This window comes from Sorex fumeus, unplaced genomic scaffold (assembly GCF_029834395.1).
Source record: "Sorex fumeus unplaced genomic scaffold, SorFum_2.1 ptg000122l, whole genome shotgun sequence".
NCBI classification, from domain to species: domain Eukaryota; kingdom Metazoa; phylum Chordata; class Mammalia; order Eulipotyphla; family Soricidae; genus Sorex; species Sorex fumeus.
Window position 1 is genome coordinate 17,766,309 of NW_026606179.1, and position 19,151 is coordinate 17,785,459.

General features: G+C 53.2%; 1 protein-coding gene across 5 annotated transcripts; it reads left to right on the top strand.

The window, feature by feature from the left end:
• Window positions 1-3,419: 3,419 nt before the first annotated feature.
• LOC130044281 (cytochrome P450 2F5) lies at window positions 3,420-18,245 on the top strand. 5 transcript variants are annotated; one of them, XM_056136964.1, is made up of 11 exons: window positions 3,420-3,509; window positions 3,617-3,685; window positions 5,550-5,730; window positions 5,802-5,964; window positions 9,786-9,935; window positions 11,416-11,576; window positions 12,250-12,426; window positions 12,813-12,954; window positions 13,611-13,798; window positions 15,271-15,412; window positions 17,835-18,245. In XM_056136964.1, the coding sequence occupies exons 3-11, from the start codon at window positions 5,563-5,565 to the stop codon at window positions 18,014-18,016; spliced, it is 1,473 nt and encodes a 490-aa protein (XP_055992939.1). In that variant the 5' UTR covers window positions 3,420-3,509; window positions 3,617-3,685; window positions 5,550-5,562; the 3' UTR covers window positions 18,017-18,245. The 5 variants fall into 5 exon arrangements, with proteins under 5 accessions (XP_055992939.1, XP_055992936.1, XP_055992937.1 ...); XM_056136961.1 differs by having other exon boundaries at window positions 3,421-3,509; window positions 5,523-5,730; XM_056136962.1 differs by lacking the exon at window positions 3,617-3,685 and having other exon boundaries at window positions 3,421-3,509; window positions 5,523-5,730.
• Window positions 18,246-19,151: the final 906 nt, after the last annotated feature.

Here is a 19,151-nt window from a genome sequence, read left to right on the forward strand (position 1 = left end):
TCTGTTCAGACCACAGCATATACTTACATAGTTACTCAGCATATACTTACATACTTACCAGACAAATGTATATGACTCTGTCATTAAACAGCAGCATGAGATCCAGGGAGAGACTTCAACATGCTAGAACCCACTCTTACCTGCAGGAGACCCAGGTTCAATCCCTGGCACCACCAACAGTGATTCCCCAATTCCCTAGCTGGGAGTATCCCTGAGTGCTGCCAGGGTGCGGCCCCAAAACAAGGCAAACAAGAAAAAAAAATAGATCAGCGCTGTGCCAGGAACATTTCTGACAAAAATTCACTTATTTGTTTAACCAATTTGGAGCCTTGACACCAAGCCAGGCTAGTCTGTAAAGTATTAACTTCATTTTATCCATGAAGAACCACAGGACTGAGAGGTCCAAGAGTGGGTTCCCTACCACAAATGCTTTGGTTTTGTGCTTCAGAGTTGGGTTTGTTTGTTTTGTTTTGTTTGTGGGGGGAGGGGACATGCTGTTATTTTGTAGTTTGGGGACCACAATCTGGTAGTGCTCAGGGGCTCCTCTCAGCTATTCCTGGTGCTGCTCAGACAACCATTCGGTTCTGGGGATGGAACCCCCACCTCCCACATACGATGCTTATGATCACTTGGCCCAGTGCACACTCAACAGCATTGCAGTGCTGAAGCAAGAGAAGGATCCTGATGTGCTGTAGCAAAGTACACTCTTGGTCCATGTGCCACAGTGATGGGAAAGGCAACAGGAGCTGGGAGAGATAGTACAGGGAGGTTGTCTCATACGGTACTCCGAGCACTGACAAGTGAAGCCCTGGAAATCCCCCAAGTGGCCCCTGTTATGGTCCTAGATAATACCAGCACTGCAGGGACCAGGCAGTGTCTGATCCTTGAGCCCTCACTTTGAATCACACCAATCCAGCTTGAATAGCATCCACTCAGGCTGGAGTGAGAGCACAGCAGGGCAGGGTTCAATTACACACAGCCAACCTGGGTTCAATTCACAGCATCCCTTATTGTCCCCCAGCCCGCCAGGAGTGATCCCTGAGTTCAGAGGCAGGACGAAGCCCAGAGCACCACTGGGTTTGTCCCAACATTCAAAACAAAACAAAAAAGTTCCCAAAACAAACATAAATAGGGAATCAGATGTAAAATAACTGGGGGGCCGGAGTGATAGTACAGCTGGCCGGGTGTTTGCCTTGCACACGGCTGATCAGGATTTGGTACCCAACATCACATATGACCCTCCGAGCACCGCCAGAAGTGATTCCTGAGTGCAGAGCCAGGAGTAACCCCTGAGCATCTCCAGGTGTGACCCAAAAAGCCAAAAAAAAAAAAAACAAGCCCTGAAAGACAAAAAACAGATGTAAAATAACTTAGTACCCAAAGATCCTATTTTTCCCCCCATAGACTCTTTCAAAAATCATATTCTACAATCTGCCACTTTGAAATATTTGCTTTTCAAATATAAATTAATGTAATACTGGTTAAAATAATATTGATAATCATTTTTTCTGGTGTTCTATTTTTTGGGTATTTTTTTTTTGCAGGGGGCACACCTGGCTGTGTTCAGGGGACCTGGTTCTACACTCAAGGATCATTCCTAGCAGCACTTGGCAGACCATATGGGTGTCAGAAATCAATCTTTTTTTAATTTTTTAAAATTTTTTAATGTTTCTTTTGTTTTGTTTTGCTTTTGGAGTCACACGCAGTGATGCTCAGGGGACACTCCTGGCTCTGCACTCAGGGATCACCCCCGGCAGTGCTCGGGGGACGATATGGGATGTCGGAGATCGAACCCAGGTCAACCGCGTGCAAGGCAAACCCCCTCCCCACTATACTATCACTCCAGCCCCTTTTAATTTTTTTAATTGGAGACAATGGGGCCAGAGAGATAATATAGCAGGTAGGACATTTGCCTGGGGATTAAATGCAGCCAAGCCTGGTTTGATCCCCAGCATCCGTTATGGTCCCCTGAGCCTGCCAGGAGCAATCCCTGGCCACATGGCCAGGTGTGACCCAAAAACTAACTAACTAAATAAGAGTCAGTAAAGAAAAGGGGAGTTAGCCAAAGGGTGGGAGACTCGGGCCAGGGAAGCACTGGCCTCACCAGCGGGGCCTCTGGCCTGCAAAGCCGAGACACAACGGGGCCAGAGCTATAGAACAGCAGGAAGGACATTTGCCTTGCATGAAGGCGACCCGGGTTCAATCCCCAGCATTGGTTCCCATGTGATTCCCAATTCCTCGGGGCATTGCCAGGAGTAATTCTTGAGTGCAGAACCAGGAGTAATCCCTGAGCTCCCTGGGTCTGACCCCCCCTCCAAAAGAAAAAGAACTAGAAGAACTATAAGAGCACAAAGTCCCCCCTTCTCAAAGGACCCCCCAGTTCCCCAGCCTGGCACTCCTACCACACCCCTCTTGACTCAACTCTAGAGTCTGGGTAAAAGGGTACTTTAGGGGTCCGGGGACATAGTGCAGGGGGTAAGGTCTTTGCCTTGTAGGAGGCCCACCCCAGTTTGACAGACACGGCACAGAACCAAGAGTTAGCCCTGAGCACCACGGGGAATGGTCCCAAAAGACCAAAAGTAAATAAAGTAACCTGTGGGATGCAGATGAGCCTAGTGCAGGTATGTGATCCCATAAGCAAACCTTCCCACCTCCTCCCAGGCCTGCCCTAACCGGCCTTTCTGGGGCCCCTCCTTGTCCTACAGGCCCAGGACCAGAAGTGTCGTGTTCCCCGGGACCTCCAGGCACTTCCTCCCCTACCATGGGAACAACAAACACCACGGGCCCCTGGAAGCCAGCTCTCAGACCTAAGGACATTTGCCTTCCACTCCCAGATCCCCGGAGTCCTGACCCGGCCAGGTCCTGGCACTCACTCTCCCCCACGACCCAGCCAGGAGTTGAGTAACTGAGGCCATTCTCGGGGCAGGAGCTCAGAGTGGAGTAGGACTCAGTCAGTGGGGGCCAGGGGGTGGGGGTAGAGGAGCACTGGGCATGGGGGCCGGAGTCCTCCTTCCCGGCTTTCCCCCTGCCTTCCCTCCTGCCACGGGCCCCACCCCCGCCCCGGCAGTCTGAGAGACACAGGGACAAGGAGCCAGAAGACAGAAATGGTGGCCCCACATGGAGAGCAGGCGAGACGGCCCAGAGACTCAGGGCTGGAGCAGTGGGAGAGACACAGAGACGCAGACAGCTGGGAGAGCAGAACCCCAGGGCCCAAGGAGGGCAAAATCTCCAAGGGGTCACTCGTTCCACATCACATGACCAGTCCATAGTCCAGGGAAACTTAAACCCAGAGAAAAATCAAACCAGGTGGCCCAAACCCCCAACTTCCTCCATCATTCTCCCACGTGGCCATCACCCTTGAAACCAGAAACCAGATCTTTTGCTTGGCTCGGGGTAGATGGCCAGTGACCATGAGGAGGTTTCAGCAGGAGGGCAGAGAAAGGTTCTCCGGGCCGGTTCCACCCAAGGCGTCAGTCCAGCTGGCTGGGTGCCCCAGAGCTGCAGGCGAGGTAAATCGGGAGGGAGGAGGGATTAGAGAGAGTTGGAGAACAAGGGAAGGGGAGCGAGAGGGTGTAGACAGAGATGATTTAAGGGTCACCCCCGGGCCTCCCCCCAGGACACCCAGAGCTTGAGAGCGGCCAGCAGAGCCACATCGGTTCCCACTGGTGCCCCAGCAGCGCAGCAGGTAAAGAACCCAAGAAGTGGAGCCAGGCATGGGGTGGGGGGGGGGGGCTGTCTCTACTACCTCCTGGAGGGCACTTGATGTCTCTGGGCTCTCTGACACCTGGCCATTCACCTGACCAGTGTCCCCTTCCCCAAAGGCTTCCCTACCCACCCCCATTGCTGGCAGCAATCCGATCCCGGCAGTGTGACCCCAGATCTCTGTCTCCCTCCCTGGGTTCCTTTAATTCCCTCTGCCGCTGGCTGCATTCCTCTCCAAGGGCCCTTCTGTCTGTGCTTGGCTCTGTCTGTCCAGCTCTCCATCTCTCTGTCCCTCTGTCTCCACTGACTCTGCACTCCTGGCAGCTCTCTCTGTCTCTGTCTCTCCCTCCTGATGGTCTCTGACTGTCTCTAGCTCTGTTTCTCTGAGCTCTCTCAAACAGGCCCCTTCCATGATTTCCTCTCCTCCCTCTCCCTCTCCCAGTCCTGTCTTTATAGTTGATTCTGTTCAGATTCAGTCTCCAGAGAGACGATAGACAATAGATATTGGTAGAAATAAAATAAAAAAATAGATCATAGGTAGGGGCTGGATCGATAGCACAGCGGGTAGGGCGTCTGCCTTGCACGCAGCCAACATGGCCGACCCGAGTTCTATTCCTCCGCCCCTCTCGGAGAGCCCGGCAAGCTACCGAGAGTATTCGATATGCCAGACACAGTAACAACAAAGTCTCCAATGGAGACGTTACTGGGCCCGCTCGAGCAAATCGACGATCAACGGGAGGGCCTTTACCTTTTACCTTTTAGATCATAGGTACATAGGTATTGATCAATGAGAGAAGATAGATGAATGCCAGATAATAGATGAATGGTAGATTTTTGAAAAATAGACAAGGCAGGAGAGACAGGAGCTTGTCTTGCACGTAGTCAATGTAGGTTTGATTCCTGACACCACATATGGTCCCCCGAGCACCACCAGGAGTGAACCCTGAGTACAGAGCCTGGAGTAAGCCTCTGAGAAGCTCCAGGAATGGCTCCCAAACAAACAGAAAGATAGCAAATAATAGAGGATAGGTAGGTAGTGGGTGGATGGATGATAAGCAAACAGTTATAGATGTTGAGATCATCTATGTTTTCCTCTGTCACCTGGTCTCGGCATCCATCACTAGTTTTCTTTGTTTTTGTTTTGGGACCACACCCAATGGTGCTCATGGCTTACTCCTGGCTCTGTGCTTAGGAATCACTCCTGGTGGATTTGGGGGATCATCTGTGGTGCTGGGGATCACAAGAGCAAAGCAAGTGCCCTACTCAGTGTACTATCTGTCCAGCCCCTCTGTTCTCTATTTCTCTCTCTCTCACTCTCTCTTTCTCTCTCTTTTTCTCTCTCTCTCTCTCACTCTCTCTCTCTCCCTGTCACTGCCTTACTGTTTTGTCGGAGGAACTACACCTGTGGTGCTCAGGGGTTAATTTGGCTCTGTGCAGGGCGGGGGACCCTAGGCAGTGCCAGGATTTAGAACCTGGGTCACAGGGCCAGAGCAATAGTACAGTGGGGAGTGCAGATGCCTTGCACCAGCCAACGTGGGTTTGATCCCTGGTATCCCATATGATCCCCCAAGCCCACCAAATACTAAAAAATTAAATTTTTTAAAAGAAATTGGCCGGAGTGCTAGTACAGCAGGAAGGGCAATTTCCTGGAACACGGCTGACCCAAGTTCAATTCCCAGCATCCCTTATGGTCCCCCGAGCACTGCCAGGAGTGATTTCTGAGTGCAGAGCCAGAACTAACATGGGTCACAGTCAGTATAACCTCATGCAGGGCAAATGCCCTCCCCCCTGAACTCTCTGCACCCCTCTCCCCTCCCCAGCGCTTCCTGTTTTTTCTGTCCCCGAAGCCTCCGCACCACCATGGACAGTGTCAGCACCGCCATCCTGCTGCTGCTTCTGGCCTTCATCTGCCTCTTCCTCAGGATGGGAAGGGACAAAGGCAAGCTGCCCCCCGGGCCCCGGCCCCTTCCTCTCCTGGGAAACCTGCTCCAGCTGCGCTCCCAGGATATGCTCAGTTCCCTGACCAAGGTGAGGAGGCCGGCAGGGAGCGGGCGGTGGCCAGCCCCAGCCCCAAGTGACCGCTGTCTTCCTGCCCCCAGCTGAGCAAGGAGTATGGCTCCGTGTACACTGTGCATCTGGGGCCCCGGCGGGTGGTGGTCCTCAGCGGGTACCAAACCGTGAAGGAGGCACTGGTGGACCAGGGTGAGGAGTTCAGCGGCCGTGGGGACTATCCCGTCTTCTACAACTTCACCAAGGGCAATGGTAAGCCTGGCCCAACCCTGACCCCGACCCACTCCATACTGAGGCGGGGGACGTAGGGAGGGGACTGTCCTGTAGTTCTTTTTCTGTTGTTGGCTTTTTGGATTACACCTGGTGATGCTCAGGGGTTACTCCTGGCGGTACTCAGGGGACTATATGGGATGCTGGGGATCAAACCTGGGTCGGCCACTTGCAAAGCAAATGCCCTACCCACTATGCTATATCCCTAGTCCTTGTCCTACCATTCTGAGGCCACTCTGGGACTCTGTTTTCACCAATTATACCAGATGAGCAAGAACCCAAACCTTCCCCACCCACCTTCCAGCCAGTCCCCCCCCAACTGGAATCACACTTTCAGGCGAATCCCCTTCTGCACCCCACTCCAAACCCCCTCTCATGCCAATCCCTGTCTGTCTGCATCACCAGAAGTTAATCTCAAACAATTTAAAAAAAAAAGTCTGGTCCTGACCCCCACTGTCCCCCTCTACCTTCCCTCTACATTCCCTATGTCAGCCTGAACTTGAACTTGACCGCAGCTCACTCTTATGTCCATTCCCAGGGATAAATCTCCTCTTGGCCCCAGACAATCAGTCCTTGGGTTAAACTACATGCCACAGCCCCCTCCTATCAGCCAGCCACCCCTTCAACTTGCCCAGTAGCAGTTTTCGTTATCAACCTTCACCCCTCCACCATCACCAAGACTAATTTCCACACATATCAACCCCACCCCCAGCACAACCTGACCGCAACCTGACGGACATTCTCATCCCACTCAGCTCCACCCCCTTCACCAGCCCCATAATGTCCATCCCATAACCCCAGTCCCGTATGCCCTATGTCCAGCTCCATCGATGCCCATTCCATGCCATTCCACCAACTGTGAAATTCCTTCCTTAACCTAGCCTCATTCTTTCCCAGTCTCCTGACCTTCTGAGGTTCAGAAGTCATTGAATTTTGTTTTGTTGGATGGCTTTGTTATTATCGTTACATGAATCTCTTACTCAAAGGAAGTCATGTAACAAAGCTGAGTTCAATAAATTATGGGGGAAGGAAGGACAGAAGGAAGGAAACTCTAGTTCATTTGATGAGAACGTCCTACAGACCTGTTTCATGGACTATCCTTTTCTAAATAATTCCTAGGGGTTGGGGGCTGGGAGAGAGAGAGAGAGAGAGAGAGAGAGAGAGAGAGAGAGAGAGAGAGAGAGAGAGAGTACTGGAGGTAAGGCACACAGCTTACCCCAATTCAAGTCCCAGTTCCGTGTATGGTCCCCCAAGCACTTCTAGGGATCACTCCTAGGCCTAAGCAGAGACAGGAATATCCCCTGAATACCACCAAGTGTGGCCCAAAAACAGAAAGGAGGGAAGGGGAAGAGTAGAGAGAGGAGGTAGAAAGAGGAGGTGGAGGAGGAGGAAGAGGAGGAAGAGGATCAGGAGGAGGAGAAGGAGGTGGAGGAGGAGGAAGAGGAGGAAGAGGATCAGGAGGAGGAGAAGGAGGAGAAGGAGGAGGAAGAGGAGAAGGAGGAGGAGGAGGAGGAGGAGGAGGAGGAGAAGGTGGAGGAGGAGGAGGAGGAGAGGCACTGGGTGGGTTCCAGTTACCGAAGGAGCTGGAATTAAAGAATTAAAGCCTCTCAGGTTAAAAGAATGAGAAAGGAGGGGAGGGGGAAATTAGGCAGAGGAGGGAAGAAAAGGAGGAGGAGGGGGGAGGAAAAGGAGGAGGAGAAGGGGGAGGAGGAGGAGGACCAAGAGGAGAGGCACTAGGTGGGTTCCAGTTACCATAGGAGCTGGAATTAAAGAATTAAAGAGCCTTAGGTTATAAGAAAGAAAAACCAAAACAAACGAAAGGACAAGACACTACATTGAGAGCACTTTCCCTGGGCTTGACCTTACCTGCCCAGACACACCTGAAGGTGTAGATGGGGCACTTGTGAGCAGAGACTTGCTCCCTGAACACAGAAACATCAATACAAGAGCCCAGGAGAGAGTTCAAGGGGCCAGAGTTCAGGCTGTTCATGCAGCAGCTCCGGGATTCACCCCGGCACTGCATGGTCACCTGAGCACCGCTGGCAGCCATCCCGAGCACAGGGAAGCATATAGTTACTGAGCACCACAACTGTGGCCAAAACAAGCAAGGTAGGCTGGGGACATGACTTGGCAACACAACACACGCCTTGTACACATGCGGTCCAGAGTTTGATCTCCAGTAATGACAAAAAGGGAACAGAAGGAAAGAAAATCTCTGTAGACATACACACACTGTCTGTTTCTGTTCATTCAGTGCCCGGCATGGAGGGTGACCACGGGGTCCTGCCACTCTCTCCCTAGCTGCGGGCCTCCAGGCCAGTGGCCTCCCTGCACCTTCTGCTCTCTTGAGGTTGAGGGCTTTGTTACAAAAAGAGAAGGAAGGGGCCAGGATCTCTGGGTACTACCAGGTGTAACCCAAACATTCCCCCATCTTTCCCCCAAAAAAGAATGCTGAGGGGTGGGAACGATAGTACAGTGGGTAGGGCACTCACCTTGCACACGGCCAACCTGAGTTCAATCTTCCGGCATCCTATATGGTACCTGAGTACCACCAGGAGTAATTCCTGAGTGCAGAGCCAAGAGTAATCACTGAGCATCGCCAGGTGTGACCTCAAAACAACAACAACAAATGGATGCTGAAGTCAACCAGTCAGAAAGAGGAAGCCACAAGGGGTAAAGAGTAACTAGACTGTTCTGAAAGTAAGAACAGCTTGTGCCAAAATCTGCACTGCGGGGAGAGAACAGGCTGTGTCTGGTTCCTGGAGAAGCACCAAGTGCCTCCATGTTCATCTAGGGGTTCTGTGGGGGAGGGCTAGATTTTATGGAGGGTTATTATTGTCATCATTTGCAGTGGCATTAATAGTGTTTTAGGGTTTCCATGTTCTGCGGCCATGCCCCCCACTAGGGGCTCAACATCTCCTTCCCCCTTGAGCTCCCCCAAGCTCGAATCCTAGCGCCCCACCCACTACTATGCGTCCCTTAGTTTATGTCCGGTCCCTGAGGCATTCCCAAATCCATGTATGGTCACCAGCAAATCCAGCCTAACACCTCCTGTTGGACAATCCCAGGGACACAGTGGTCAGCCAGGCAGGAGCCCACCTGCTTTAGCAGTCTGATGGCAGCATTAGCTCCATCACCACTCCCCCCTCCCAAAAATGTCTATCAGAGGTGAACACAGGGAAATAGAGGCAGTATCCTCAGGACCAGGGGGCAAAGAGGACAAATATATGCCAAGTCCCAGGCCCTGGCAAAGCATGAAGAGTCACCCCCTGCTCCTGTACCATGGGAAGGGGATGCTTCCTGGAAGGACTGGGGATCTGGAGAGATTGCAAACACGCCCCCCCCCCATCTTTCTCTCCCATCCCCTTCCCTGCCCGTCTCAATCAGTCCCAGGAAATCACAATCTCTGCCGCTCCTCATTGATGAGATGTTATTGTTGTTCTTTTTATAGGAGAGTACCACACCTGTGGGTACCCAACGGCTCTAACTTGCTCTGTGCTCAGGGCTTCTCCCTGGCGGTGCTCAGGGGATTATATGTGATGCTGAGGCTCTGGTCTCTGGGATACACAAAGCAATTCCTGTACTTTTTTTTTTTTCATTTTGGATCACACCCGGCGATGTTCAGGGTTTCCCCTGGCTCTGCCCTCAGGAATTACTCCTGGCGGTGCTCAGAGGACCATATAAGATGCCAGGGACGGAACCCGGGTCAGCCGCATGCGTGGCAAACACCCTCCCCACTGTACTATCGCTCAGGTCCCAACCGCTGTATTTTCTTTAGTTCTTGACCCTCCTTCTGTTCCCAGGCATTGCCTTCTCCAATGGGGACCGGTGGAAGGCCCTGAGAAGGTTCTCAGTCCAGATTCTGCGAAACTTCGGGATGGGCAAGAGGAGCATCGAGGAGCGGATTCTGGAGGAGGGCAGCTTCCTGCTGGAAGAGCTCCGCAAAACCAACGGTCAGTCCACGCCCATCCGTCTTGGTGGTCTGGGTGGCCAAATGCCCTAATTGGGGATCAGGGGGAGGCTGGACAGGAGCATCTTGCTTGGCAGGCCCAGACCCCGAAAGTTCAACTCGTAGCTCTGTTGTCGGGATCCCCAGCTATGTTGTCAGGGCCCCCAGCTGTGTTGTCAGGGCCCCCAGCCATGTTGTGGGGGTTCCTCACTGTGTTGTCGGGGCTCCTAGCTGTGTTGTTAGGGATCCTCACAGCGCAGGACCAAGCATGGTGCTCCTGGCTACTGGATCTGCTGTTTGTCTGTGGCTAGATTCCTGGATTTGGGGTGCTTCTTGTTGCCATGTTTTCCTTCAGGGTGAGACTGTCCTGCCCAGGTGCTGGTGTGCCCCTGGGTCGTGCTGTATGTTGAGCCAATGTTGTACTTTGCATGCTGTCTGGTGAACAGGGTCATGATGCAGGACATTATGGGCTCCCCGCTGCCTTGCCAATATTATGCATGCACACGCGTGTGTGCGTGTGTGTGTGTGTGTGTGTGTGTGTGTGTGTGTGTAGCAAGGTAGTTTTTAGTGAAACTTATTTAGAAAGATGCCAGGCTGGAAAGATAGTACGGGGGGGAGGGGGGCGAGTTTACCTTGTACACAGCTGATTCGGGTTCCATCTCCAGCAGTTCATATGGTTCCCCAGTACCACCAGGAGTGATTCCTGAGTGCAGAGCCAGAAGCAACCCCTGAGCATCACCAAAAAATAAGATAAAGAGAGAGAAAGAGAGAGACAGACAGAGAGAGATGAGGGGATGGGTAGGGCACTTGTATTGCACACAGTCAACCCCTGTGTTCTATCCTCAGCATCCCATATGGTCCCCTAAGCCCTGCCAGGAGTAATTCCTGAGCACAGAGCCAGGAGTAAGCCCAGAGCATTACTGGATGTGACATCCTCACTCTACCCCCCCCACACACACACACACAAAAAGATGTGAAGGGAGAGATGAAAACTGTGTATTCACGCGAGAACACAGGCTTCTCCAGAGTGGAGATAGACAAGCAAAGAGACAGACAGTAGAGCTGGAGCAATAGTACAGTGGGAAGGGCATTTGCTTTGCATGCTGCCAACTCGGGTTCGATGCCAGGCATCCCATATGGTCCCTAAGTACCACCTGGAGTAATTCCTGAGTGCAGAGCCAGGAGTAAGTCCTGAGCATCTCCAGGTGTGACCCCACCCCTCAACAAAAAAAAAGAAAGAAGCACAGAGACAAGCAAAACGAGATACGTGTTTCAAGGAAGAATACTGGCTTGAGAAGCAAGTTACATCCTTCTGGGGGACAAGGCTGTCACTCTGTACACTGGCTGGTCCCAGGGTTTGGTGGTCCGTGTGTGGATCTGGTCGGATGCTTGCCTCTCTGGGCTGTTTCTGCTGGGGTTCACTGTATTTCAGCCCCTTGGGGAACTGAGCCCACACCCACACCCATCCCTGCCCTCCCTGTCAGGTGAGCCCTTCGACCCCACCTTCGTGCTGAGCCGCTCCGTGTCCAACATCATCTGCTCTGTGCTCTTCGGAAGCCGCTTCGAATACCACGATGAGCGTCTGCTCACCATCATCCGCCTCATCAACGACAACTTCCAGATCATGAGCAGTCCCTGGGGAGAGGTCAGGGGTGCAGTTTGGGGGGAAACGAGGTGGGGGGGATACACAATCCAAAGGAGAAAAGCAGGGGCGGAGAGATAGTGTAGCGAGGGGGGTGTTTGCCTTTTATGTGGCTGACTTGGGTTCAATCCCCGGCATCCTACATGAACCCCCAGCACCACCAGGAATAATCACTGAGCATAGAGCCAGAAGCCCTGAGCACCACTGGGTGTGGCAAAAAAAAAAGAGAGAGAGAGAGAGAGAGAAAGATAGAAAGAAGAAAGGAAGGAAGGAAGGAAGGAAGGAAAGAAAGAAAGAAAGAAAGAAAGAAAGAAAGAAAGAAAGAAAGAAAAGAGAAAAGAGGTGCAGGATAGATCCTTGCACACGGCTGACACAGGTTTGACCCATGGCATCCCATATGGTCCCTTGAGCACCTACAGGAGTGATTCCTGAGTGCAGAGCCAGGAGTAATCCCTTAGCATCACTGGGTATGACCCAGAAAAGAAAAGAAAGAAAGAAAGAAAGAAAGAAAGAAAGGAAGGAAAAGAAAAGAAAATGGCGGGAAGGGTAACAACGCATCCCCTCCCCACCCTGTCTCACACACGTGAGACGGCACACGAATGTGTCCCCACACTCCCCCTGCACACGTTAGTTATCTATGGGTGTTACACACACACCCCACTCTTTCTCACCCCAGTTCTACAACATCTTTCCAAGCCTCCTGGATTGGGTCCCTGGGCCACACCGCCGCCTCTTCCAGAACTATGGGTGCATGAAAGACCTCATCGCCCGCATCGTCCGCGAACACCAGGCCTCCCTCGACCCTAACTGTCCCCGGGACTTCATTGATTGTTTTCTCAACAAGATGGCCCAGGTGAGCCAGGAAAGTCCCTCTCAGGTGGAGCCTGCTGCCCCTGCCCCAGATGGACGCGGATCCCGTGTTGAGTGAGCCTGGGCAGGAGCTCCGGGATCCCGGGAAGGGAGCTACACTGTGGGCTCCGGGTTGGAGGCCAGGCCAGCCGGGCCACAGCCAGTTAACAGCTCATTAAGACGTTAAGGCTCAGCATGAAACCTTAATAGGGGGCCCTGGGGCAAAGAATTTCCCTGCTCCGTGCTCCCCGGGTCCCCCGAGGAACGGAGGAGAGCCCAGAAGGGACTTCACTGGCTGGTCCAGTCCACTGGTGCTGCCTGCGGGGAACCCCGAGTTCCAGACCGAAGCCTGATTTCCCTCCCCTTCCCCCTAACCCCCCCAACACGCAGGAGAAGCAGGACCCTCTGAGCCACTTCTACATGGACACGCTACTGATGACCACACACAATCTGCTCTTTGGCGGCACCGAGACGGTGGGCACCACGCTGCGCCACACCTTCCTGGTGCTCATGAAGTACCCCAAAGTGCAAGGTGCGCGCGCCCCCAGATGGGGCGGGACCTGTCCACCTGCAAGCCCCGCCCATAGAGAGAGCCACGCAGCCCCCAAATGCCCCTCCCGCCGCCAATCCCACACAGCACAGTCAACCCATCCCCATACACATGCCCAACCCTATTCACACAGCGCGCAGGGATCACGCCCGCCTCCAAGAACCCCCCTCCCCCCACCCCCGCTCGCCTCCGTCCCTGCTCAAGGTCCCGGGGCGGTCACGCCTACATAGGCCCCGCCCACCCGTGTCCCGCCCCCATTAGGATCCTGCAGGCCTCTGTCCCGCCTACATATGCCACGCCCACCGCTGTTTTTTCTCCTATAGGACCCCGCCCTCCTATACCCCGCCCATGAAGGCCCCGCCTACCTTTGCCCGCCTTGAGTGCCCCCGCCCATCTATAGCCCCGCCCCCTATGGCACCGCCCACCTCTGTCCTCGGGACTCCCCGGATTCTGAGCCACCCAGGTTGGGGTCGGCTGCTTCGCCGCCACCTCCCAGCCCCCGCAGCAGGCGTATGCCTTCTCCCTCCCAGGCGCAGGCTCGCCCGCACGTGCATCCCTGCCGCCGCGCCTGGATCCCTCCCACGCAGGGCCCCGCACCCGCCCTTGACCCTCAGCAACTCTCTTCCTTCGGTCCCCAGCTCGAGTGCACGAGGAGATCGACCGCGTGGTGGGACGCGCGCGGCTTCCCACGGTGGAGGACCGGGTGTCCATGCCCTACACAGACGCGGTGATCCACGAGGTGCAGCGCTTTGCGGACGTCATCCCCATGAACCTGCCGCACCGCGTTATTCGGGACACCAACTTCCGCGGCTTCGTGCTCCCCAAGGTGCGCAGGGCACCGGGCAGCCCCTTCTAACCCGCATCCCCGACTCTCTAACAACCATTACCCTGCCCTGAGGGACCGTAGTACAGCGGGGAAGGTGCTTGTCTTGCACACAGCCGAACCGGGTTGTCATCTGCATCCTGTATGGGTGGTTCCCCGAGTTTGCCAGGAGTGATTCCTGAGTGCAGATCCAGGAGTAACTCCTGAGCACCGTTGGGTGTGGCCCCTCCAAACATCAACAACAACAACAACAAAATACCCCATAACCCCGACCTTAGTTACTAGCACCCTGAGTCTTAGATATTTGAGGTCTCTGAAGATTCTCCCAGCCCTCCACAGACACCTGCACACATACACCTGCTATTACCAGTCTGCTCCACAAGTGTATTTAACATTCTTCACAACTCTCAATCACAGCACTAAGTACCCAGAACTAAGAATCCCCAGACAAGGGCCTGGAGCAATAGCACAGAGGGTAGGGCGTTTGCCTTGCACGCGGCCGACCTGGGTTTGATTCCCAGCATCCCATAAGGTCCCCCAAGCACCGCCAGGAGTAATTCCTGAGTGCAGAGCCAGGAGTAACCCCTGAGCATCTCTGGGTGTGACCCAAAAAGCAAGTAATAATAATAATAATAATAATCCCCAGATACCAACACACATTGATGGAGTCCTGTGTCCCACTGCCTTCTAACCAGGTCCCCACACCTCCAGCCCAGTAAAGTGGAAATTCTTGAGAACTTCAACCCCCATCCCCTTTTTTCTCAGTGATTACTCTCAGCTCTGTGCTCATGGAGTCACTCCTGGCAGTCCTTAGGGACCATATGGGACTGGGCCCACCCATAGGCAATGCATGTACTTTGGCCTCTGTGGCTGTCTCTCTGGCCCTTTTAAGCTACTGGATCTGGGGATCCAGAGTAATTGCACAGGGCGCTTGCTTTGCACAGAGCCAACCTGGGATTTGATCCCCAGCACCTGTGGATATGGTCCCCTGAGCCCGGCCGGGAGTGATTCCTGAGCACAGAGCCAGGAGTAACCCCTGAGCACTGCATCAGTAAATTAATGATTCTGGAGAGCTGGAGAGATAACACAGGGATAGATAAGGTGCGCTTGCCTTGCATGTGGCTGGCCCAGGTTCTATGCACAGCACCTCAAAGCACCACTAGGGGTCACTTCTGTGCATACAGCTAGGAATAGCCTCTGAGCACTGTGGCCAAAGCAAGAAGGAAAAAAAAAAGTGGGAGAGATGGGTGTCTCCCACCACACCTGGTGATACTCAGGACTTACTCCTGTCTGCACTCAGGAATCACTTCTAGTGCTCTCAGGGGACCCTATGGAGTTCTGGAGATTCAAACTGGGTTGACCATGTGCAAGTTAAATTCCCTATCTGCTGTGCTATCTCTGCAGCCCAGCAAATGTTAACAATAATAATAATAATAATGGTAATTAAGTAACTGCTTCTGCCTCCCCACCCTCAGGGCACGGATGTCATCACTCTTCTCAATACAGTCCACTATGACCCTAGTCAGTTCGTGACACCCCGGGAATTCAACCCTGAGCATTTTCTGGATGACAATAAGTCCTTCAAGAAGAGCCCTGCCTTCATGCCATTTTCTGCAGGTGAGTGCAGGAGATAGAACAGCAAGAATCAGTCTTCCTGGCCCTTAACCCCTTATTCCCATTACGGTCGCCAGTCTCAACCCTTTCACTTCGTTATCCCCAACCATCCTCAGCCTTGGGTGTGCAGAGATACTTATCCTCCCTCCTCACTCTGCTCCTACAGGCTAAAGGGGGGGAAAGGAGGGGGCGGGGGAAATCGGGCCAGAGCCACAGTACAGCATATAGGGCTCTTGCCTTGCACGAGACCAACCAGGCTTCGGTGCCTGTCATTCCACATGGTGCGCTGAGTCCACCAAGCGTACTCTCTGAGTGCAGACTCAGGAGTCAGCCCTGAACATCGCCGACTGTGGTCCAACGAAGTAAAGGAAACTGGAAAAAATTGAGGGAGGTCAGAGGATTATAAACTTGAAATTGGTCGCTACTAGTCTTCCACTAGGTGGCGCCATTGAGGCGGTTCTAGTTTTTCTTGGTGTCGTTCATCCTTCAACAAAAAGAGACCCAAGCAAATGGAGGTTACAAAGGAACTGAACTTCATATTACCCACTATCTGCCAGGCGCTGCTTCTGAGAAGAGTTGGGGGCCGAGTAAGAGCAGATTCCAACTCTCTCATGGCCTAGCAGAATGGCCTTGGATGTGTTCACCTTTCTATACCTCAACATGCAATTTTTAAGATGACAGGACTGGGACCAGAGCAATAGTACAGTGGGGAGGGCATTTGCCTTCCATGCAGCCGACCCGGGTTCGATCCCCGACATCCCATATGGTCCCTCGTGCATAGCAATTCCTGAGTGCAGAGCCAGGAGTAGCCTCTGAGCCCCCCAAAAGCCCCGCCCCCTCGAAAGAAAAAAAGATGTTAGGGCTTGTCTTAGGACTGAGTGGAACTCAGCAGGAGAGAGTATTGTGAGGCCAATAGTGGCTTCAATTTGGTTTGGGAGAGGGAAGAAAGGAAGGGAAGGGAGGGAGGGAAGAGTGAGGGATGAAAGGCGGAAGGGAGGGAGGGAGGAAGGAGACCAATGAGATAGTATGGTGGGTATGGCAATTGCCTTGCACACTGCTACCCTGGATTCAATTCCCAGCACCACATGTGGTCCCCCAACCCACCAAAGTTATCCCTGAGCACTGCCAGGCATAAACACAAAAATAAACCGAAATAACTCAGCATTGCTATGAGGATTCAATTTTTTTTAAAACAATTTTATTTATTTATTTATTTTGCTTTTTGGGTCACACCAGGCAATGCACAGGGGTTACTCCTGGCTTTGCACTCAGGAATTACTCCTGGCAGTGCTCGGGGGACCATATGGGATGCTGGGAATCGAACCTGGGTCAGGCATGTGCAAGGCAAACACCTATCCGCTGTGCTATAGCTCCAGCCCCTGAGGATTCAATTTTAATAGCAGTAGTAAGAGACATAGCTCAGTAGTAGAGCACAGGCTTTGCATGTGTAAGGCACTGGGTTCAAGGGGCTGGAATGATAGATAGTACAGCAGGTAAGGCGTTTTCCTTGTATGTGGCTGATCAAGGTTCCATTCCTGGCATCACATATGCCCCCCTGCCCCCCAGCAATGCCAGGAGTAAGTTCTGAGTGTAGAGCCAGGAGTTAATCCCTGAGCATCTTCGGATGTGATCCCAAAAGCCCAAAATAAATAAATAAAGGCACTGGGTTCAATCTCTAGCATATGTACTCACAGATTTAAAAAATGAGTATCAAAAAAAAAGTCAGCTGCAGTGATGCCCCTAGTGAGACCTATCCAAGCATTAGGTTCTCTCCACTGCAACTGTAGTACCAACCACAACAACCTAAGGACATCCCATGGGATGCTCCGGAGCAGAGTGGGGGACCTGGGGGTGACTTCTAGCCACACTTACCAACAGTTCTGGGCTAGGACCCAGAGGTACTTGGGGGTCACCAAGGCCATATCCAGAAAGGGATTGCCAGGAACACATCTCAAATCCTTGTACATGCAGACATGCACCCCTAGCCCCTGAGTTCTCTACCTAACCCCAATATCCTCCTTCTCCATATCCAGAAACAGTGGCTTTGCCCAAGATCACAAAAACACCACTGGCATAGCCTGAATTAGAACCAGGGAATTTGTTTGTTTGTTTGGGAGGGTATGGGCGGGAGGTTGGGCCCACACCTACCTGTTCTCAGGGCTCATTCCGCGCTCTGCACTCATGGGTCACTACAGGTGGTCTCGGGAGATTATATGGGGTCCCGGGGATCAAACCCAGATTGATTATCTGGGTGCAAGGCAACTGACCGCTCAGCTCCGGCCCACCAAGATTTGCTTTAAAAGCCCTTTCCCGGCCACTAGAGGGGCAGAATCTAGGACGTCCCCGCTGTTTGTCCTCCTGCGTTTGTCTCCGGAAATGTGGGGGTGGCGCACCCCATCTTCTCTCCCCACCCCTTCCCTCGCAGGCCGCCGGCTGTGCCTGGGAGAGTCGCTGGCGCGCATGGAGCTCTTCCTGTACCTCACGGCCATCCTGCAGAACTTCACGCTGCAGCCGCTGGGGGCGCCCGAGGACATCGACCTGACGCCGCTCAGCTCCGGGCTGGGCAACCTGCCGCGGCCCTTCCAGCTGAGCGTGCGCGCGCGCTGACCGTCCCGTCGCGCTTCCCCGCGCCTGTCACATGTCCCCATTTAACCCGCCGCCACGGCTTCCCCCCCCCCCCCCCCGATCGCTCCCTCCTAACCGGGTCTGTGCCCCCAGAGGCATAAGGAAAGGCATGGAGAAGGAAGAACGCGCGCCTGCTTTTGCCCCAGCTGCTTCTAACCGCGCCTCGTAGGGGTGATTTTGTATCAAGTCCTAATAAATTATAATCCGTTCAAACAGGCGTTGGCTGGGGACTGGAGAGATAGTAAAAACCATGTGTTGACTGAACCAAAGGGACGGGAGTCCCTGAGAGAGGAGGAAAGGAGGTCGGGTCTCCAAGGAGGAACCCCACCCAGCTGTGTCTTCTTTTAATCATGCTTATGGCAGCTAGAAATGGCCAGAAATTGTTTACTCCGAGACCCGGAAAGATACTACAGCGGAGAGGATGCTTGCAGGGCACGTGGCCGACCTGCGTTTGATCGCCAGCACCCATACAATCTCTCAAACTCACCAGAAATGATCCCTGAGCACAAAAGCCAGGAGTAAAACCTGAGTACCACTGGGTGTGACCCCCAGGCAAGAAAGACTGGAGGGATAGTCCAGCAGGGAAGGCGCTTGTCTTCCATGCAGCCAACCCCATTCAATTCCCAGCACCCTTTATGGTCCCCGAAGCCCCGTCAGGAGTGATTCCTGAATGCAGAGCCTGGAGTCATTGTCAGGTGTGGCCCCAAAACAAAACAAAACAAAACAAAAAGAAAAAAAGAAAGGAAAGAAAGTTGTTTTCTCAGGATGAACTGGAGAATTGAGCCTCTGAGAGGCGAAGAAACTAAGGGCAGAGTGAAAGGGCACCCCAGAGAGATGCTGGGGTGCAGAGAAAAAGTGACAGCATGGAAAGCTAAACCAGCCCCAGAGATTGAGAAATCACAATTGCTAACACTAACAGGAGCTTCCTTTCACCTGCTGTGCTCAAGGCCACCCTTAAACCTCCCGATGGAAGATGTGGGTGATGATAACTGAAACCATAGTGCAGCGGGTGCACCATATGGAAGTCTGGGGATCAAACCTGGGTCGGCCGCGTGCAAGGTGAACATCCTACCCACTGTACTATTGCTCCAGCCAGGAAATAGAACATCTTGTGGGC

Coding starts and splice junctions, on each gene's coding strand:
- LOC130044281 (XM_056136964.1), top strand. CDS start 5,563: ATGGACAGTGTCAGCACCGCCATCCTGCTGCTGCTTCTGGCCTTCATC. Junction 12,427..12,812: donor TTCTCAACAAGATGGCCCAG/GTGAGCCAGGAA, acceptor CCCAACACGCAG/GAGAAGCAGGACCCTCTGAG. Junction 15,413..17,834: donor CTTCATGCCATTTTCTGCAG/GTGAGTGCAGGA, acceptor CTTCCCTCGCAG/GCCGCCGGCTGTGCCTGGGA.